This window comes from Colletes gigas, unplaced genomic scaffold (genome assembly GCF_013123115.1).
Source record: "Colletes gigas isolate AHSC1104 unplaced genomic scaffold, ASM1312311v1 Colletes_gigas_Sc00004, whole genome shotgun sequence".
NCBI lineage: Eukaryota > Metazoa > Arthropoda > Insecta > Hymenoptera > Colletidae > Colletes > Colletes gigas.
Window position 1 is genome coordinate 7,645,343 of NW_025106633.1, and position 22,183 is coordinate 7,667,525.

Genomic DNA, 22,183 nt, shown 5'->3' on the forward strand with positions numbered 1-22,183 from the left:
TACCGCTCACGCAGAGGCGAGTGGTGATTTTTGCATCTATTATCGCGTGGTTTGATTCGTTTAAAGACGCGTTGAACTAGATTATTCACATTATCTCGACTTACACGGAATTGCGATAATTTTGAATTTTCTTTACGTTTTGTACGACGCCATGAATAAACAAAAATTAATTTCCTCATTAAACGTGCAACGATAAAGTTGTTATCGTTAGTTTGCAAAGGGTTAAACGAAAAAAAGAAAATCTTTGACGGGGAGTCCCCGAAACCTCACCCCTATGCGCATTCGCCTCTGCGCAGTGGACCGCGTCGCGAGAGCGACTTGAATCAAACGAATCGTGGTATCGCGTACTCGACCTGTATTTTTTTAAATAAAAAAAAAAAAAAGAAAAGCAAAATAAAAACCATAAAAAGTTATAAAGGGAAACGACTCTTTTGCGACTCTGCCTGTTTTTATCACTCGTTTCGTACTCGGTAGGTATTAGATATTTTCCAAAATGGAGGGTTATTTTATACAATTTTGCTTTTATTTACTTATTTTCTTGATAGGAGTGTACAGTTTCTCAGTACGGTTAACTTTCTACGGTTCATCCCCCCCACCCCCCAAGACTAGGTAAGCTGCGTCTTCCGCGCATGCGTGAACGGGTTGAACGCTAGGAAAAAGCGTTGAATGGAACAAAGCCGGCATTGTTCCGACGCTTTCGTTTTGTTTCTTATTTTTTTTTTCCTTTTGGTCCGTCGTTGCTCATTTTTTCTTGCTTTTTCATTCTGTTCGACCTGTCGAGAAACGCAGGGGGGGGGTGCCCAGGCGTGCGGTGTCGCGCGAGCAATTGCAGTTTTCTCGAGGAAACTTGCGAGAAAATAATCGTAGGGTTGTCGATCCTTTGGTAAATAAAAACAAATGTGGCTACCAATTTTAAGCCATTCTTTAATGAAAAATAATATAATAATAAATAACGAATTGGTAATTGTATAAAAGAGGGGGTTGAAGTACGTTAATTTACGTCAATTTATAGAACGACCCAACAGTGAAATTAACGAAGGTTCTAAAATAGTCGATAAAAAGACGCAGTTCGCAGTTTAATATCCTTCGGGGTAAACAAAAAATGGTAGTAAATTGCGAGCAACGTCGATACTGATAATGGCTGTTCAAATAGGAAACACCTTTTCTAAAACGGTATTTCACGTTCCAGAATAGAAATCGATGTATCTTCCATCCGCATAACGACGAACGTAATCGTTACTGTCGCTCTGTCGTCGTCGCGTTGTTACAATTTTATTCCGAATATTATGTATACTCGGTGTCGCGATAAAAATACATAAAATATCCGACTCGCGTTAATTTCGAAAATGCGTCGAGATAAGAGGAGACAATAATACCGAAGATTTGTGTAAACAATAATATCGAGGATTTGTTGTGGTGGAAGTATCGTCAAAGGCCATCTGGAACAGCCTAAAAAACCGAATCGGATACACGTGCACGATGTATGTAAGAAACGTTTAATGTACACAACGTGGGTTCGGTTCGAAGCTACTGCGATTATTTCTTATCGCTGCATGCTCCGAGTTACGCGAGTCTACGCAATAAGTTTCACAATCAATCGCACAGTGGGCACGGCGAGAGACAGACGCGCGCGACGATCGAGAAAAAAGTGAAAAGAAAGAGGAAAGGAACCCGACGCGCGAAGTGCAGCGCCGCGTTCCGTGGCGGCGATTAAAAATCATTGTCGAGCGATACGGTGAACGTTCTGTGAGAAAAACGCGTGCGTACGAAGTAAAATAACGAGGTTCGTTGCTTGGGACGAAAAACCGTTCACGATGTGCTTAACGGAATGACCAAAAGGGCCTTGGGCATTTCATAGTTCGGTGCATTGAGAAAAAAATTATAGCAGGATGAAACGATCCTAAAAAATTCAAGAAATGATAATTTAAGGTAAAGATAGTTTTTGTACTTAATATTTTAGAGGAAACAAATGTTATGAAAAGTACGGATAAATGACTGAAAAGTTTGTCCGTATCGTAGTAGTGTAACGGTATGTAACGCTGAACTAAATGTTGGAACGTATCAAAAGGTCAATAAAGAGATGTTCGGAGTTTCGTATCGAAGCTAAAGGCCATCGCGCTCGGAACGTTTTCTTTGAGGAAAGGCTTTTGCGAAAGTTCTCACGCGGATGAACTGCTCCGACGGGAATTTATTTTTAACCTGAAATTGATTCTTTAGTCGTTGTACGATTAGAAATAAAAAAAGTAGAATATTAATAACGTCTTTGTCTATATCGGTGACGCTAAATATACTATTAGACTCCATTTATATCGTCACTTCCACGGTAACCTTTAATTTAATTATTGGAGGAAGTTTATTTTGAGCTACTGAAATGTAACTCGGGCTCAAGGTTAATTAGAACGAACGAAGAAGAGAACTCACAATCGGTTTTAAGATTTCATTTGATATTAAAAACGATATGTAAAAGAAACGTATGTATGTTCGAGACTGTTATTTCCGGAAGCTTTTCAATCTGCATGTAAGTTAGTATGAAACATACTGCTGACCTATCTTTTCATCCATTCAAACAGTCTTACTCACGGACCACCCTTATGTACGTTTGTGCCCGGGGTCTCAAGCAGCGCGTGACCCGTGGATGACGCCGGCGCGTGTAACAAAGAAAAGAACGAAACCTCGGCTCGAACAAAACCCAAGAGAGCAAAGAGACACAATAGAGGGCCAAGAGAGAGGGTGGATGTCTTCGGGTGCAGCGGCAGCCAGAGAACATAATAAAAGGAAAAAGGGTAGAGGGGGGAGAGTGAGTCGTCGGTAGTGCGCGTGTCCGTGAACGACTCGTGGCTCCCCGCGTCGCGCTCCTACCTGGCAGCCAACCGCGTGTAAGGTGGCCCGTTCGGCCAACCCCCTCCCGCGGGGTTGACGCGGGGCTGACGGCGCGTTAGTCGCGTCGCGAACGCGATCCAGTGCTCGTTCACCCCGTCAGCCGTGTCGCGGAGGTTACGCGCTGTGGCGGCGACCACGCCGAAGAAAATGAACGATCGCCAGGTGCGTCCACCTCTACGTAAGTACACAACCGTGGAAGTAGGGATCCTGGCCACGGACGTCTGCGTGACGCCCCGTCCCCGATTCACGAGGCTCGACAGTCTCACGGCGGGTGGAGGACGACCCGATCGATCGCCGGCAGAGGTGCACGAGAGATGCTCTCGTGGAAAAACACCCCGACTTTCCGCGAACGTAATCAGCCAGACGGACGAGGATATTTCACGAAACCACAGTCCCGTTAACCCTTCCGAGTCCTACTGTTTGCAATTTTTCCGCTTGCTACCACGCGTCGAACGCCCATCGGCGTTCAGAGATCGTGGTCAACGAGCTTAACCGTGGGAATCCCGCGCGGGGTGTAGAGTTCAGAAAAAGTAGACTCGAAGCGAGGGGAATGTTTGATCGAACTCGACTGAAAAATTCGTGGTGTCTCTGTAGCAACTGATCTTTATAGTCCGATTGGTATTACGAACACTAGTTGTTCCGTATAGGAATTGCAATTAATAATAATCGGTGGCTCTCGCGAATCTACAGTTCCGTTGACCCCTTCGTGTTCTGCTCGAAATTTTCACAGTCGGTGCTGTTACACGCCCCTGAGGCGTTCAGCAGCAATTATCATCAGTGTAAATTACGCACGTAGAATCGAGAGAAAGTACGAGCGAAATCGGGGAACGTTTGATCGAATTCGAGTAAACAGACTGTCCCCGGCGCGATTAACTTGTACAGTTCCACGCGATCGTATTTTGAAGACACGAATGTTGTCAAACGGTAGTCTTGAATGGAGAATAATAATCAGTGCCATTGGCTGCAATTGCATTCATTGACCAGCTGGAGGCAGTGTTTCTGTAGCTGATAAGAACGCTTCGCTTCAGTCGGAGCTCGAACGCGAGCATTTAGGTCAGACAGGTGACGAGCTGACTGCGGATTTTATGAATTTATGGCATATCCGAAATGAGAAACGTGTACCGAAAGTTTCCGGAATATGTACACCTGTGAAAAATGGAACCTTAACTCTGCAATATTATATTTGTATAAAAACAAGTAGGGTAATATGATACCCCACTATAGTGTTTTACGCTTAATATTATTTTCTTAATTTACAATATATATTTACATTTTTCACCTCTTTTCCATACTAACACATTATTTAACAATATCTAAGAGTTTACATTCTCTATACGTAAATTTGGGAAATGATCATATCACAAAACATTAAATTACAGTATTATATGAGTATATTTGATATGTTTATGCTATAAATACATAAAAGTCTAGTGACAAACATCTACAGAAAGTGGGCTGTAAATCTTCTCTCGTCGCAAGCTCATCTCGCGTTCACCATTGACAATTCGATTTGACACCATAACCTCAAAAAATCACAGATTACGCGCTTTTGTTTTCCCCATCCTATAACGGTATATTTTCAGTAGAAAGTTTCGGTTAAATCGGTGATCCGAAATGTAAATATTGTTTCGCAATACTACTATTTCATATTTGTATCGTAACTTTTAAATAAAGCTCTAAACGATACGTATTTAAACCTAAAGAATACACTGACGAAATTTGACCGTTAAAATATGGGACACCCAGCGTAGAACCGAATCGAAGAAATAACAGTCGTAGAAACCGAAATTAACCAGCACCGATTTTCTTACCGCGTAAGAACCGATTTTATGTCGCCATTTTCTAAGAGTTTTACTCGTCCCTGGCGGAAAGTACCCCAACAATCGCGTAAGAGGCGTGGTGATTGTTGGAACGCTAACCTAACCTCGATTACCTACTTACATCTGAAACACTTCGCGGTGGCCTTACCGCACACCACTGTCCTCTCTGTTTTTTTTTTCTCTCGTCCGTTTTTATTTTGCCGCTTCACGCACGCTCTCTCGCCCCGTCCTGCTCGCTCCCATTCGCGGTACGCCCGCAGCTGCGCAAAGGTCCTTCCAAGGAGCAGGAGTGCACACCCTTCTGCAGCTGCAGTTGGCAATGCGACCTCTGTGGATCGTCACTGTTCCGATGGACCTGGGGTTACGCGCGAAACAAGTACCGACACGTACGGTTGTCTGCTCGTTATTCCTCGAATTCTACGACGAACGTGTTAAATTCGTTGAATCAGAATATTCCGTCGGTGTTCGATAAAGCCGCCTAACGACGTGGAACCGTTCGTACCATCCGCGAACACGTATTTACGTGTACCCGGCGAGGAAACGTATAGACGTTGCTCGTTATTTCTCCGACAATGAACGGTTCCCTCTCGAAACCCAGCAAGGAGTGACTAGCAACTTTCGTCAAATGAACTTCGCTCGACCTCGAGCTACCGCAAGCTCTTCTTTCTGTTTTTAATTGAAGTAGACCGAGATTCGTCGATGTTCGGCCAACGATACGGAATATTGTATCTTTTATGTCTAAGCCACTTATCGTATCTTAGAATAACCTTCTACTTTTTGTGTAGGTTACAATCTTGATTCAAGTTTCTCGATCCGTACTTCTTATAATTTAATCGAATTTGGTGCTAGTTGCTCAGTCTATGAAACCTACATTTTACGTACATATTTCCATTTTACAATTTTGTAGTTAATATTTAATTATAATATAATGAGGATTACATTAATATTATACACTTTACAATGTTTTTATTTTTACGTTATGAACAATATATGGTTCGTTACAATTGCGCCCAATTTCTTTTGTCTTATTTTTGATTATGCGATTAACCGATAAAATGGCTTATAACGTCAGATTTAATCAAATTTTTAATCCCGCGATCGAAACAAATTAGAGGATACGTTGAAACGCGAGAGTTTGTATTCTTTGTTCGACCAACTAACCGGCTGGATGCTCTTTTGGTTTCAGACGAATGATGATACACGTGTCGTCGGAGAACGCTCAACGATACGATCGTGTCAAGCGTAAGAGCGTAGCGTTTCTCTCGAACTTTTTTAAGTCGAAAAAGTTGACGTTAGGAATGAAGATCAACGAGGAGGAGGAAATGGAACGGGCCCCCAAAGTCGAGCAACCCGGTAAACCACAACGAAGGCTCATTTAATAAAAACATTTCGAATGTCTATTTAGATATAAAATGAAAGTTGTAAAATGCGGAAAATTTCGAGTTAAATCAATGAAATTGTCAGAATCTAATAAATAAATGTTTCTAAAATTAATTAGTAAAATGTAGGATCGTATTAATTTATTTATTTAGTAATAGAGATTTCACTGTACATAAAAATAACTATAGTCGTAAGGAAATAGATTTAATATCGAACTCTATGAAAGTTTATTACATTTGTTTATAGTTAGTAGAGGGAGTATAGTTTGGCCAAGATTTTAGAACCACTCTCTATAGTGCTGTTTCCAGCGCGGAAGGTAGTTCTAAAAGACCAATTTCGCTGACTGTTTCGTACGATATCTGTTTCAGCGATCATCACGAACACTTGCAGGCGCAGCGGTAGCGAGAATGACAATCAGGTATCGAGAATTCCGTCGACCTTGAGCGTGGCAGCCGTCGATGTGGTCGTCGCCTGTCAGCCGTCGCCATCACATTCCGTGTTAACCTTGACACCTGGTAGAACACGGAACATTGATCAGGATATGGAGGCACTTAGACTCAGTCGACAGGATAATCCTTTCCTGCAGGTTCGAATATCCTCTTGGTTTCGAAACGACCGGACGGAGAAAGAGAATTCGATAAAGCTGTGAAAGTAGGGCATATCCTCGTATAAACAGCTTCGACGATTCCTTCTAAGAAAGGTCGTATTTCTCGAGGCTCGAAAGTCAGAGATTTAAAAAAAGAAAATGAAACTTTAATCTGTAAAACGTAAATTCATTTTTTTTTTTTTACATTTAATAAAGTTTGACACTGTCTTTTAACCGGACTCGACGTTACTCGACAACTGTTTTTGTTTTTCAGGTGCTGGCCAGTCGCGAGAGCCTCGTGGAATCCATAGAGGAGTCCGAGTCGGACGACGCCATACTCATGTCTCACGTGAGCGATATTTCATTTTCATTGCTGTCCGTAATATCGTAAAAGGAACATCGATCCGGGACCTACGTTGCATTATTAATGGTAGCCTGAACTTAATATCGCTGGCGATGATACTGTACAAAAGGCGACCTTACCGAGATTGCTAAGGGCGCCGCCGCGATAATTTTTTAGATCCCGTTATTCCTGGATACAGTCAGCTACCCGTGTACCGGTTGAATATTTTTAATCAAACGTCGTCGCTCGACCAATGTCACGGTTCGATTTTAACCGTCTTTTTATACCCGTCCGGATTAATTAATGAGAGAATCGTTTCGACGTTTCCTGTGTTCGTTTAACATTGAATCGCGCGTAAAATGTCCTTTCGTGGCCAACGCTCGTCGCATTTACGTTTCTAGGCGTTTTCTTGCGGTGTTTTTTTTCTTGTTACGCGCGTGGAAAAATTCTGATCTTCTATGGCGTTGTTGGCGACCTAGCTAAAATACAATAATGCGTAAGCAGTTGTTATTCTCATCTAATCTTGGAAGCGAGCGTCGAGCGTGTAAAGCGTAACTTGACACCGGTCGTTATCGACACATTGCATCTCACTTGCACTCGTCATTTTTCCTTGTCTCGGTTGAATTCGTGGAACTGATCTGCCCGGGTTAGGCTAGGGTCACACGACGTTCCTACGTTTTTTTCAATTGTGAGACAAGGAAAGACATAAAAACGGTTGGTCCCGAGCGCGTAGACAGTGGGTATTACTGTATATATCAACCCCTTACGATTTAATTCCCAACTTTGCGTGCCTAAAGCGACACCTAGGTTTGGCCCCCGTAGACTTGTCACGTCTCTGAGACGCCATTGTAAGCTAAGGGGTTAACATAACTGTTAGAGTGACGCTTGGAATGGAACTAGAAATCAAGAAATACGCAAGGTATTCGAATGTCCCCGTCCTGGGCCTAGTCCTTCGCGTTTGTCGTCAGCCATCTTGCCCAATCGGTAGGGGGTGGGAGTGCTGACGTACAAAGGTCAAACTAAGGTCAAACGAAGGTCCCTTAACGAACGCCTCGACTTGGGGCCTCACCTTTTCTCGATGCCTTACATAACCTAAAAATATGACATTTTTCAGGAGTTGGGCGACGCGGATCCGTTGACACTGGCACAAGTGCACGAGCATTTAGTACGCAGCCCGCCGCCAGCGTCGTGGCCGCACACCACAACCTTCCATTTCCCTCATCAGAATCAGAACACGAACACGAACGGGAACGGGAAGAACGACTCGTCGACGCGTTGCAAAAGCCCAACGAAGACGCCGTCGTACAGGGGCAACGATCACGAGCTTTCTAGAAGCGAACCATCCACGGATATCAGAGGTGCGATTCTAAACGACTAAAAGTCGTCTTTACTTTCTCACACTGTCGAGCCCCGTAGCTCGTAGAACCTCCGTAGGCATCATTCGCGCGCTTTTCGTCACGTAAATTATAGTAGCAAGTAAGCTTAGTGCCTGTTCCTTATGGTCTGACGCTTTAACAAAAATTAGTTTCTTATCGATCAGTCGTCTCGACTGCGTTCTCGTCGATGGTGCTCGGATAACATTTTTCTGTTCGGGTTTGTTAATTTTTTTTTTTTTCGAAAGACCGTAAACTGCTTTGTATTGGGCTATGGGATATTGGAATATATTTACTGATGTTTTCGCCATGTTTAAAGTCACACAATTCTTAGAACGTAACCACTTCTGATTTAATTTAATTCTGTAAAATTACAGGTTTCAACTTTCGTACGATCTTTTTCCTCTACTCTTTTTAATTAACAACACTAACACACTATTCTTTCTTTCAGTAGTGTTATGTAATACTTTTCCTTGAAATTTCCTTTCTTTTGTATCGTTTTAGTTTGGATCATTTGGTACCAAATATATTCCTGCCACTAAATACGTGATTATTAGTCTATTTATTTAAACGTTCAAATGCAATATCGCCTACTTGAAACGTACATTAAACCTCGAATGCAACCAAGTATGTAGGTGCAGATACTTAATTATAAGCTTTATATATATGCAAGCAGCGTGATTGTAGGTTATAGAAAAGTAGTTCGCTGATAATTGCAAGTTCCAAGTATATGTACAGTGTGTTCCGTTAAAAAATTGAATATTTAGAGAGTCGAAGTAGGCGAAAGGATTCATTGGAATTTTGCAAAGACCGGTGCTTAACTCTCTATCGACCAATACGTAGCTTTCCATCCTTAGAGGCATCAAGGACACTCGAAGGTCACCTGCACTTTTCTTAATTAAATCTATAGCTTCGGTTAATGCAGAAGGCTGGACACGTCTTGTAACAGATACAACGGGGCACATTTAATGGGTTGTATGTAAATATATCGATCTGTACACATGCCAAAGTGACTGTATACATATACTTTATTACTGTATTATACTTTATCGCAAGTTTCAATTGCACACGATAATCGCATGTTTTCGCTCACGTGCATACGTGTCTTTCGATTCGCGTGCACAACGATCACAGATGCAGTAGAACCTCCAATAACAGTATTAATAAAAAAACATATAACGGGTCAGATAATAGATAACTCAATTTAAATAAATCATTCTTTCAAATATTTTATTCTTGAATTATTTAGCCTTCACGCTGAAATTGAAATAGAAAATGAAAAATACGAAAGTTGGTCTGTTCAAATATTTATTTAACAAATGTTCGTTGCACAATTGGCGAGATACTTAATACGAACAAATGATTAAAAACATAAAAAGTACACGAGCATAATACTGGGAAAAATTTTAACGCAGGATTCTAGAGGCCAGAATAAGACGAAAATCAAGAATATCAATTTGTTGATGAAGGCTTCGTTAAAAAGTTATTAACAATTAAATTCAAATTTTTCAAATCGTCCTGGAAAAATTATTTTCGGTTGCGGGGGTCAATTACAATCACTTTTGGTCATTAGACATGCTCTCGAAATCCTATCCATTTTCGAGAAAAAAATTCGAGAAGGTGTGAAATTTTTCGACAAAATTAAAAAATTTCAAATTGTTTTGGAAAAATTATTTCTAGGTTCTGGGGTCAAAAACAATCATTTTTGGTGAATAGACATACCCCCGAAATCCTACCCACTTTCGAGAAAAAAATTCGAGAAGGTGTGAAATTTTTCGACGGAAAAAAAAATTTCAAATCGTTTTCGAAAAATTATTTTCGATTGCGGGGATCAATTACAATAATTTTTGGTGAATAGCCCTACCCCCGAAATCTTGCGCATTTTCGGGGAAAAAATTCAGAACGGGCGGAACTTTAACCGTTAATAACTTTTTAACCTAGCCTCCATCAACAAATTAATATTCTTGATTTTCGTCTTATTTTGGCCTCTAGAGTCCCCCATAAAAATTTTTCCCAACTGTGGCCTGTATACAAAGCGTTCAGATAATGGAGGTTCTGCTGTACTTGCAAGGAACTTGCACCAAGTGCCCCCACTTCCGTTTCTGGTTTCGATAAAAATTTGCAAATCTGCAGACCTCCCCCCAAAAAAAGAAATACAAATTTCAGTTTAGTCGTTTTCAACAATTATTCATTCCATGTTGTTAAATGTCAACAAATAGTTTGGTTAAAAAATATCGAGGGAAGGAGGCATTTTGTGGATGTTCCTTGTCAGTCGTAAGTTCCATTTACGTACATGTGACTAGTTCTCAAAATTCCACGAACATGCTGTATACTCCTTAAGGAGTATGGAAATGGACTGGTTACACAGACACACTTTGGCGCATTAGGAAATTCATGTATTCGTCCCGGACACTTATTCGCGACCTTGATGCCGTGCTTATAGACATGTGCGATCGATTCCCCCTTATTTTTAACTCTGCATAAATTAATGGTTGGTTCCCTGGTGGGTGTGCCTTGACTCAATCTTGTGTTGGAACTTTCGATCGCCTCTTCTCCGTCTTCGTAATCGCGGGCCCTTCCTAAAACCATTTTCCAGCAACCTCCATCGACGCTAACGATTCTAACAATTTCATACCGCATGATTTTTCTTTATTTATTTCATCCGGTAGAAACACGTAAAAAATTGTTGCTCGACAAAATCGATTTAGTTTACGTCGCTACCGTGTGACACGCGATTATCATTTATTTTTCTCCCGATGATTTATCGTCGGAGTCGATTATTCGCATAAGAGATCTAATCGCTGCCGGGCCTGTCACGTTGACCGATTTTTTATGTCGCTCTTTCACGACACATGTACACGCATGTTAAAGATCTTATTTTCATGTAGGGCAATAACTCCAACTAGTTTGTCGTGTTTTAATACCCTAAGTGAAACGTCCCTCTAATTAGATTTCCGGTAAAGAAATCAATTTCATCCAGGGAACAAATTGTACAGTTTTAGTGAAATATTAAATCCGATGTACGCAATTGTAGATAGCCAACTGGCAATCATTACGCGTACGCCTGCACATATGCAACCTACAAAGTGCATTGTAGAGTTTCCTGCAGTCCATTCAAGCAATCAATCCGTTTCTAAATGCATATACTCATTCATAACGTCTTCAACCCCTCAGTTATGCTCGCCATTACGGACACTGGCCGCGTGTACTCAATACACACACTTCTATTTTAATTTAAATAATTTTTATAAATTATTTTTATAAATTATTTTTATAAATTATAAATTAATAAATTTTATATCAGTGATAATAACTTAAAACTGAAAGTCGAGAACGTTACGAATAGACGTATCTAAAATTCGTTGCTTTGCTCTGGAAACAGCATTTAATTTAAATAATCGTAGAGGTTAAATTAACAACATCGTACAGCTGTAATTCGCCATTCTACCGAACGTGTATTTATTTTTATTTCCGTGCCCGACCTTCGGTCGTCCGAAACGCGTCCAAAGCAGTATCGTGTTCACGAATACGTTCGCGATTGTGTTGGAATTTTTCAGATCGCCACTCGCACACGTTCTCGTTATTGCATCCGACGCCGATTCGCTCGCTGTCGGACGTGCGACGGCTTCACAGATCGGCGGACGACAGTGTGCAGCTGATGTCGAGCGAGTAACACGCTCGATCGTTCCGGTCCGCGACCGGGCCGAGATGGTTTTACACATTCAGTACGGGGAAGCGTGCTTCGTCGGTGCAATGTTCCCGAGGAGTACGTCCGCGCAACGAGGATACTCGAACCGTTCCTCGGCGAGTTGACGCGATCGAGGTCCGTCGTGTCGATTTCTCGGGTGGATCTCTATCCGCTACATCGAGAGCCAATTGTATCCGCGAGTGGCGTTGACATTGTCGCGCAGGTTGGTTTCTGTGCAGAGCAAACTCGACACCGTCGGGAGTCGTTCGAAAGAATTTCGAAGATTTTTACGTTTCGAGGGATCGCGAGTCGCACGTAATCGGAGAAACAAAATTTTTCGATTGTTTTTCCAGCCCCCATAACTCGGGGCTTATCGGTACCGTGAAATCAAAACAGCAAAACGAGAGTTGAAACCGTGAGGGAAGAGTATTTTTAGATAATCCCGAGAACCCTTTGTCCCGAATCGCGCACGCAACGACAAGCAAAGGAAAGCGGCATCTGTGTTGTCGGGCTGACGTTTCGGGAGTCTCGACGCCATAGGATGGGCTATCGTTTCAAGCACAAAGATTAGTAATAACTATTGTTTACTAATTGAGAGTAATCGTTTTATACACCGGGTGTGCCCCTTTTTCCGCGCGTGCATCGTAAATCGTGCACTGGGCGAAAAGTAACGAGACGATCGAAACGGCGAGGAGCGGAACTACGCTCGCTCATCGATTTCAACGTGTTCGACTGCAATGGGAATTCGAGAAATACGGTAACTTGTTCTGTAAGTCGGGGAATTTATATGCTGCCAGAGTGTATAATACTTTTGAGCGACGGAGAGCAAATTTTTCAGCTCTTTCGTCGTCTTTCCCTTCGAGCAACATTTATTGAGGTTATAATCTGTTAAATCGAAAAGTTTCTAGATTTATTTCTAGATTTATTTCTAGTAATTATTTCTAGATTTCTTAAAACCAGTTTGCAAGTCGATGGGCGAGCGTGACGCGTACAATTTCGTCCGCAAGTTGAAGTTTGCTTTATTTGCAAAAAAAACAACGGCCTGACGCAGTTACCGACCGGGCCTAGCAACAATAATTACCGATCGATGCTCGACCGTGCAGGCAGACGAGCCTGCGTTCGATCGAATACTATTGTCTTTATTGTTAATCGGATCGAGAAATTACAACAATATTCCTGAATGCCCCGTCGAAGTAATAAAGGGGAAAATCGTGCGCGCGTGTTTACAGTCAATTTGTGCATACAAATACGCGTGCTCGTTTCTAACGAGGTTGACTCACGAAAGTAACGATGGATGGGAATAAAGTGGTGCTGTACCTCTTGCAATAATTACACTGCTAGTCACGGACGTTTGATTTGTTATCGAACGATCGAATATTATCTATACACTTGGAACAAAAGCTTTTCTTTTTAATTCTTCGATCTTTGTTCCCTTTGCAATTAACGATACGTCGCGTAAAACGAGGTTCCACCGATTTTCATTCGTAAAAAGATGGGAAGTTTAATGGTACTTAACGGGAAAAGACAAGGTTAAACTTCGTTTTAGGGGATTATTATATTCAGTTTGTTACGTTCGGTTCCAATTAAGAAGTTACGTAATTTGTTCTAGATATTAGGTTATACAACCTCATTATAATTAGTTTCCACACCGTAACTATTAATTTAATTTAATTTATGGCTCTGTTTGCGTTTCGAAGTTTTAACATAACAGGTGCCACTTTGTACCTGCACTCGATAAACGTCGATACACACGACGCTTAAACATCGACGTTACGTCTCGTTTGTGACTCGATCAGTTGGTACCACCGAATTAGTTGTACTTAAGAAGCACAACGTGTTCTTATTTCCTTTTTTTCCATAACGATATGATGCCGTACCACGAAGATTTTTCACGCGTTGTTTGCGCAAGAAAACGATCGGAAAGAACAGAGAATCATCTTTTGCTTCGATCAAACAATACGTACGATATTTCGAGCGTCCTTATAGAAAATTATCTTGCAATTAACGTGGAAAGATTTGCAATTATATCGTCGGCGATAACCCGACTGTATCGTGAAAGTAATTAAGTATTACGCGTCTTTGTTTAAAGTATTATTTCACGAAATAGTGACACGACTGCGTTAACTGTATCGAGCAAGTTTAACGAGCTTACATTGTTGTTGTTATTGTTGTTGTTAGGTATTTATTCTGCACAAATCATTTTCGCGTATCGGAATATTTCTTTCGTAACCATTCGTTTTCACTGTAAAGACATGTTTTCGCGTGGCAGTAAACTGTCATCAAAATGCAGCGGTTTTGAAATTATTTATATGCAGTTACACAGGGTGTTCAATCAACCATGGGATAAATTTTAACGGGAGATTCTTGGGGCCAAAATAAGTCGAAAGTCAAGAATACCAATTTGTTGATGGAGGCTTCGTTAAAAAGTTATTAATGTTTAAAGTTCCACTCGTACTGAATTTTTTTCTCGAAAGTGCGTAGGATTTCGGGGGTATGTCTACTCACCAAAAATGGTTGTTTTTGACCCCAGAATCTAGAAATATTTTTTTTAGAACGATTCGAAATTTTTTTTTTCGTCGAGAAATTTGACATTTCTGAATTTTTTTCTGGAAAGTGCGTAGGATTTCGGGGGTATGTCTACTCACCAAAAATGGTTGTTTTTGACCCTAGAATCTAGAAATAATTTTTTTAAAACGATTCGAAATTTTTTTGTTTGTCGAGAAATTTGACTTTTCTGAATTTTTTTCTCGAAAATGCGTAGGATTTCGAGAGTATGTCTATTCACCAAAAATGGTTGTATTTGACCCCAGAACCTAGAAATAATTTTTTTAGATCGATTCGGAATTTTTTTTTTTCACCGAGAAATTTGATTTTTCCGAATTTTTTTTCTCGAAAGTGCGTAGGATTTCGGGGGTATGTCTATTCACAAAAAATGGTTGTTTTTGACCCCAGAACCTAGAAATAATTTTTTTGGAACGATTCGAAATTTTTTTTTTCACCGAGAAATTTGACTTTTTTGTATTTTTTTTCTCGAAAGTGCGTAGGATTTCGGGGGTATGTCTATTCACCAAAAATGGTTATATTTGACCCCAGAACCTAGAAATATTTTTTTTAGAACGATTAGTAATTTTTTTTTTCGCCGAGAAATTTGACCTTTCTGAATTTTTTTTCTCGAAAATGCATAGGATTTCAGGGGTATGTGTATTCACTAAAAATAATTTTAATTGACCCACGCAACCAAAAATAATTTTTCCAGAACGATTTGAAATTTTTGAATTTAAATGTTAATAACTTTTTAACGAAGCCTTCATTAACAAATTAGTATTCTTGATTTTCGTCTTATTTTGGTCTCCAGAATCTTCCATTACAATTTTTCCCAGGGATGGCCAAACACCCTGTATATAACATTTATTTATTATCAAAACGATATAAAATAAAGTAAAACTATACAGTTTGTTGCTGGAAAATCAAAATGGTCAAATTGCTAAATTTTATTCACGAATAATGCATACAAATTTTACACTCATTCGTAAACTAGTCTTTGACATTCTCGTGAACATAACCTTACCGACAAAGGTCACCAAAGATTAAAAATTAACCAAATTGTCTAACTTAAACGTGAGAACAGCTGCAAAACTCGTTACTTCTACTGTCGCGCGAACACGTGCCTTTTAACATTTTTTGTAACGTAATTAGCGAACGTTTGCTATTTTCAGAAAATGCAGGAGAAAGTGTAAATCGTTTCGAGATGAATATTGTTCGCGGCGCTGACGACGCGCCAAATGTATAGGCCTGAATATAATAAGAAGTGAAAATAATCGTAGGTTAAGAACTTTTTTTTTATATATATATATATATATATATAAAATATAGACAGCGAGAGAGAAGACGTGTACGCGGATACTTCGAAAAGGATTACTCTGCATCGACTCGAAGATAACTCGCTTTCTGGAACGAAAGTATTTTTTTAACGTTGCAGCACAATTTCACGCGAGCACAGATACCGTTACGTTGAGCAAGCAAGTTCGTTTTTTCCAACGCACATAACCTGTACGTTTTTTTTTTTTTCGTGCTTCGTCGCAAAGTTTTACGACAGCCTTGACTCTTCACGGACAACGTTTTCCCCCTGCAACTCGTAATATCTGTGGCCGTGTACCGAGACGAACCGTGCAAACGACGAACGAGTATTTGAAAACGAGGAACGCGTTTACGTTCCGAAACCAGGCGAACAGGAATTTTGTTCGAAACTAGAATTCGCAGGCGGGCCAGCCGGGTATCAACGACGCGGTGATGTAATTTTAGCAGGGTTTATACAAAACTTTCCAAATAGTAGCATGTAAGTGAAAAAGATCTAGACAATTATTATTACTATAGAGTCCAATTGACTTGGCCATTGAGAATTGAGATTATTTGTATCCCATGAGATGCCATTACGTACCGTACACGCGCGTTAGACGTTCGTGGCGTCTTGAGGATTCCAATCGGGAGCCAAACGGACGCAAAATATATGTATGAAAAAACGCAAAAAAATCAGTAGAGAGACTTATATAATCTAGTCGAATATAACGTATATGCCGAGGACTGTGTCGTCGCTCGTAAGAAAATATTAAATTGAATACTTGTTCGGGTAATCGTTCGAGTGTCGAATAATCGACGACAAGAAGAGGTTATAATTGGAATATTATTATTAAGCGAGTCTGAAGTTACTTTTATCGAAAATGCGATGTTGGATCGTACAATAAACTCTCAATTTTACTGATCACGACTAAGACGGACTTAGAATTTAACCAAAGACTATAAACTTTTTATTTTCACAGTTGAAAATAAAATTAATAATTTCCACTATTTATTGACGATTACTCTTATTGGTTGTTTAAATCAAAGGCTTTTTGCCTTCGAAGTTTTATTCGTATGAATTTCCACGTTATTGAGAACGAAAATGTCAATTTCCAATTTTGAAGGTTATATTTTTGTTCATCGTGGCATTGGATGGAAGACACAATAAATCAAATTAATTCAAATACATATATATATATATATATTTAAATCGTACGAAACCAAAATTTCGAATTCGAGAAAAAGAGAAATACGTTACTCGTTGATACAGGGTAGTTTTATTTTAGTATAATTGTAAATTATGTATTTCAATTTTTCGTCGCTGTTGTAGCCATATGTTAACCAACTTATCAAATTTTATGCTGCGCAAGTTAACGAATAATTCTTCGAATAAGTCCTTATTCGTTTGGATTTTTAAATCGCGCCGGCGAAATATTGTCGAAATAAAAGTTTGATTCTTTATACACTGACTACGAATTTATCGAAACCTTTTTCATCCTCTTTTAAAAACAAACCCTGTAAGTGTGTCGTTCATTGTTTTGATTTACGATCAATAAAATGCATTTTCATATCTTTCTAAATGATGATTATTGGCAAAAAAAATCTTTCACCTTGCAATATATTTTTGATTTTTGCAACTCGATTTGCGTAGAAATCTAAAGAAATCGAAGATCGATCGTAGTTCACTCGTTTGTACATCCCTTTCGCGAATTATAATATGTTTTATGCTCGAAAGACATTAAAATTCTGTTTCGTTAAAGTACTCGTTGCACAAGTGTTCGAATAATGCGCTGAATGATGGCTTTGAATAAGGACATCTAGCGTAGAGTCCGTCGACACGCACAAGCAGGTAATTAACTTCGCCGATTACATTTTTTTATCAGCGCAAATCCAGTTAAACGTGTTCAACTATAAATAGTTGTTCGCGAGCGGTGAATGAAATGGCGGGGTGGGCGTATCGTGTGCGTACAGAGCAGCCGGACGTTTAAGAATGAATCGTTGCATTGATTCCGTAAACCAGTGTAACGTGAAAAGAAATATTAATATATTAATAAATATCGATCGACAGAATCGCGTAACGACAGACAACGAACGCTGGTAACTCGATTAGAAAATGAAGGGTATTTTAATCTTCGACCATCTCAACGACGTGCTTTTCACAAAATGCAACAACAAATTTGCGAATCACATACAAAAGTTAGCTAAAATTCAAGGCCTGATATCTGAAAACAAGGTACGTTTTTATTATATTCTTCCGAAATGTTAATCGATTTATTTCATGGAAACTACAAAGTATCGAGAAATTCGTAAATTATTAAATAACGATATCAAAACTAATAAATAAAACGAACATTGTATGCAGGATGCGAATGACACGGATTCCAAACTCAATCCAAACGTGATAATGCAATTATTTTCACCCATTGTTACGTCTCAGCATGTGATGGTCTCGGAATTTAGAAATTCTTACACTTCTATGAGATGTCACGATGGTACAAACATGGTGTTCGATAGATTTATGGGGTACACTTTTATCTATATCTCCATGGAGGAAGTAGAGTTGATGAAAAGAACATTAGGTGTTTGCGTATCCATTATAAGGCATGTTTGCGGGCCAGATATTGGAATGTAAGTCCAACGAAGATAGTATCAGTTTATAGGGACAATTTATCTATAATTACGTGGTATCGCATTAAAAACTGTGATTTCAGACTAAAGATAAGCAGGCAGAAAGTGTCTTTAGTTTCTTCTTTATTGGACGCATGGGTGCATCTAAGAACAAACGAACAAAGCATGCTCACAGAGGCCATAGAGCAGTTGTCGATAAATACAGACTTAGGTGTAGCGATATTAAAAGTATTAAACGACGCCTGTGATAAATTAAAGTCGCAGTCTGAATTTTCTAATGTACACATTTTGATATTAGTAGAGCAAAAGTTTTTGTCGTTGTACTCGAGTAAGAATGCACACGACTTGTATGCCTCTGATATATTACTGATGGTGCTCATGTGTTGGGTGGTAAATCAAAAAAGGAAAGGCGATAATCAGTCGGGAACGAATGGCGATAACGACGATCACAGCGATATTCTTTTGCCTGAAAGCAGCTCCTCCAAAGAGGAGCAAGTAGCTTTCGGAGCGAAGCTTGCAAATCCTACTTCAGAAGACATTACAAACTTATTTAGTACGACTAAAAATTCGTTGTATCTTTTTGTTTGAAAATTTTTTATTCTAATAATTTCGGATTGCTATAGGGTTTGTTTCGTATTTTTATTGTATTCAATGAAATCTAGACTTTGGAGATAAATTCGTATTTTATTTGAAAGATTAACTAAAGTACAACAAAAATATAGTTTTTACAGTAGTATAGACGAACGGAAAACGCTTATCTATTATTGTAGGTTACAACAATATTTTCGATATACATTCCTAATTCTATTAACAATGTAACTTATATATAATGTGAAACAATTAGGTATATTGACTTTTTTCGTAGGTTAGTCTTGCTTAAATTTTTCATTCTCAGTCGTTAAAATTACTAATTTAATTGTTTCACGTAACATAAACTAGATTAGTGTTTCTTAAATTGTGAGTCCACAGTTTAAGAAACTTTAACAGACACACACGTACTGATAAGAAATATAAACAGCAGAATAAAAAAGAAATACTTCCTATGAAAACTTAAAGAACAAAACTGGGAATTAAATTGCATATTTTAAAAAAAAGATAAACTAGTATTTCTGCACATTTATTTCGATGCATTACTTTAATAAACAACCCATCAAATGTTTCGATCATTAAGATATAAATATATATTTTGTCAAACGGTTTAAAATATTTTAAAAATCATTTAATTCTAATCTACTGGATCCGACGTGCACGGAAATATCGTTATAACCTACACGTTAATGTTTCCAATAAGATACGAATTTACTTTGAAAACAGTTGAAACGTTTATACGAATAAAACATCAGATATCATTGTTTCCCGAATTATTAGTAAAATTTTCATTGTTAGGAGCTTCTCGTTAACTCGACTGATATTGTACATCGAGACATATTTAATTCTAGGGGGATCAAGAGACTCTTCTATTAACGAGGGATTACATTCGTTAACCGACGATGATTTATACAGCCATTTAGTATTACTCGGTTCCGAGCACGATTACACCGCTAATGCGGTTCACATTTTCGAGTTAGCAGATGGTATTAATCTCGTAATGATAGTCGAAGTGACTAACCTAGCTACGTCGTCAGGATTGTACGATAGTTTTCATTACTTAAACGTTATAAACGGTCTGCAACTGCAAAGGGACATCGACGAATTAAAACCGGCGTTCGAGAACTTCGATCTGGCGATAAAGAAGGCCCTGGATGGGATTAAGAAAAACAGAGCCAATGTCAGCAACGACGTTGACATGTGCCAGAGAAGGTTGCAACTGAAATGGGAATTTGTCAGAAAGAAATACATGGATCTGTTCAAATCCAGAGATCCGGAATCGATACTACAAATCGAATCAAATACGTCTGGGTTCATCGACAATATGAAGGAATTGTACAGATTGACGTGTTTCGATAAAAACTTCTTGAAGCAAGGCGTCGATGTGCTAACAACAGTAGGAAGACTCGTTCGTCAAAAGTTGAACGATTTCAGCGATTTCCTCAAAGTGAAAGCGCTGAAGAACTTCACCCTCGGATCATATCCTTTCGCAATTACTCAAACGGTTCTCAGTTCCACGGTTTCACAAGTTCTGCTATTTTATTTTTTTTATTTTTTATGATAAATTCCATATGAAAATATACCTCCTTAATGCCATATAATCTACGAGAACTTCCCTAACCATCAATAAATATCTAGAAGAATTTCCAGGTCTTGTACATTTCATATACATAGACCGAACTACGCATCGACTAACGGCGCCAACGTTAGACTTCACGAATCCTGAAACCCTTACGCTCACGACGAAAAAAGTAATTTCTTGAAAAATCAAAAAGCCAATCGACTAGAAGAACCTGGAAAATTTAACTCGTGTTTTAATTAAACATCGTTCTTCTAGATTTGGAATATGGTGAAACAAAGCAGGATGCATTTAGAAGAAGGACACTTGTCGGTTATGTGGAAAGATACAACGTTCAATTATGCTTATTTTTTGTGGTTCGAGGACAGTTCCGTAAGTGAACGTTAACACTTGACGTAAGAAGCTTATAACCGTACGCTCGTACTATCGTGTAATTTTTTAGGGATCGCCGTTAAAATGTAAAGCTTATTTGCATCATCTGATGAAAAACTTCCCTATACCAGGCATTTTTTGCGGCGATTATTATAGGTTTGTATAGTTGGTACTTAATTACCCTCTCGTTCCGCCGTTAACTTTTTGCTCATATTTTTTCCTTTTTAGAAAATTGGCTGAAACGTGTTTCCCGGAATTGTCTGTGAACAAAATCAGAATCTACGAGCTGTATTGCGTTCATCTCGGTCTGGCGACGTCGTCGTGCGTTTTAGAACACTCGAGGAGGCTTGCGGCTACCATATGGGAGGTTACAGGTGTTCCAAATAATCCCGCCGACATACTTTAATAACATTCCGTCGAAGTATTTCCTGTACAGATAAAAACTAAAGTTCTCTGTTAACGCGAATACGATTAATTATTTAACGTAAATTATTTGAAAGATTACTAATTATTTATAAAGTATTTGTCACGTGTATCAACTCAATATTTATAAAACATGGTAATGCAAAACATCTGTATTTATTTCGTACGCTAAATACTTAAAAATGTAATGGCACAGTTAAAAATTTTATGGAAAGAAACCCCTGGGAAAAATTTTAATGACGGATTCCAGAGGACAAAATAAGACGAAAATCAAGAATACCGATTTGTCGACGGAGGCTTCGTTAAAAAGTTATTAACGTTCAAAGTTAAAGTGTGCAGCGTGCACGGTGGCCGTCTCACAGGCGGAATTTAAAACGTTGATAACTTTTTAACGAAGCCTCCATCAACAAATTGGTATTCTTCATTTTCGTCTTATTTTGGCCTCCAGAATCCCCCATTAAAATTTTTTCCAGGGATGACGAAATGGCGGCTCGCGATCTAGTTATGAAACCTGATGAATTATGGTGATAGTGGGGGAAATCGGTTGGCTCGAGACGATCTTAAGAGTTTCGTGGGAACTTAGTGAACCTAGGATACAGAGCATTGTAAATATTTGGGAACGTATTAAAAAAAAATGATTGAAATTATTGAAAGAAAATAAAAATTTTTATACGTAGAACTTCCAC

The 22,183-nt window shown here is 39.1% G+C and overlaps 2 protein-coding genes across 10 annotated transcripts; both read left to right on the forward strand.

Moving 5' to 3' along the window:
• Positions 1-1,705: 1,705 nt before the first annotated feature.
• Positions 1,706-17,173, forward strand: LOC122405466. 8 transcript variants are annotated; one of them, XM_043410234.1, is made up of 7 exons: positions 1,706-1,759; positions 2,571-2,783; positions 5,887-6,053; positions 6,449-6,666; positions 6,941-7,015; positions 8,124-8,367; positions 11,940-14,468. In XM_043410234.1, the coding sequence occupies exons 3-7, from the start codon at positions 5,891-5,893 to the stop codon at positions 12,053-12,055; spliced, it is 816 nt and encodes a 271-aa protein (XP_043266169.1). In that variant the 5' UTR covers positions 1,706-1,759; positions 2,571-2,783; positions 5,887-5,890; the 3' UTR covers positions 12,056-14,468. The 8 variants fall into 8 exon arrangements, with proteins under 8 accessions (XP_043266169.1, XP_043266171.1, XP_043266167.1 ...); XM_043410236.1 differs by lacking the exons at positions 1,706-1,759; positions 2,571-2,783 and adding an exon at positions 1,917-1,929; XM_043410232.1 differs by lacking the exon at positions 1,706-1,759 and having other exon boundaries at positions 2,344-2,783.
• An 11-nt stretch (positions 17,174-17,184) lies between these two features.
• On the forward strand, positions 17,185-22,173 carry LOC122405463 (Hermansky-Pudlak syndrome 1 protein homolog). 2 transcript variants are annotated; one of them, XM_043410224.1, is made up of 9 exons: positions 17,185-17,756; positions 17,976-18,140; positions 18,270-18,535; positions 18,619-19,088; positions 19,975-20,602; positions 20,730-20,874; positions 20,961-21,074; positions 21,145-21,230; positions 21,303-22,173. In XM_043410224.1, exons 2-9 carry the CDS (start codon positions 18,021-18,023, stop codon positions 21,478-21,480), a joined length of 2,007 nt encoding a protein of 668 aa, XP_043266159.1. In that variant the 5' UTR covers positions 17,185-17,756; positions 17,976-18,020; the 3' UTR covers positions 21,481-22,173. The 2 variants fall into 2 exon arrangements, with proteins under 2 accessions (XP_043266159.1, XP_043266158.1); XM_043410223.1 differs by lacking the exon at positions 17,185-17,756 and having other exon boundaries at positions 17,772-18,140.
• Positions 22,174-22,183: the final 10 nt, after the last annotated feature.

Excerpts from the sequence above, each read along its gene's own strand:
- LOC122405466 (XM_043410234.1), top strand. The coding sequence starts at position 5,891 with ATGATGATACACGTGTCGTCGGAGAACGCTCAACGATACGATCGTGTC. Across the intron at positions 7,016-8,123 it reads ACGCCATACTCATGTCTCAC|GAGTTGGGCGACGCGGATCC; the intron begins GTGAGCGATATT and ends GACATTTTTCAG. Across the intron at positions 8,368-11,939 it reads ACCATCCACGGATATCAGAG|ATCGCCACTCGCACACGTTC; the intron begins GTGCGATTCTAA and ends GGAATTTTTCAG.
- LOC122405463 (XM_043410224.1), top strand. The coding sequence starts at position 18,021 with ATGAAGGGTATTTTAATCTTCGACCATCTCAACGACGTGCTTTTCACA. Across the intron at positions 18,141-18,269 it reads GCCTGATATCTGAAAACAAG|GATGCGAATGACACGGATTC; the intron begins GTACGTTTTTAT and ends CATTGTATGCAG. Across the intron at positions 21,231-21,302 it reads TTTTGCGGCGATTATTATAG|AAAATTGGCTGAAACGTGTT; the intron begins GTTTGTATAGTT and ends TTTCCTTTTTAG.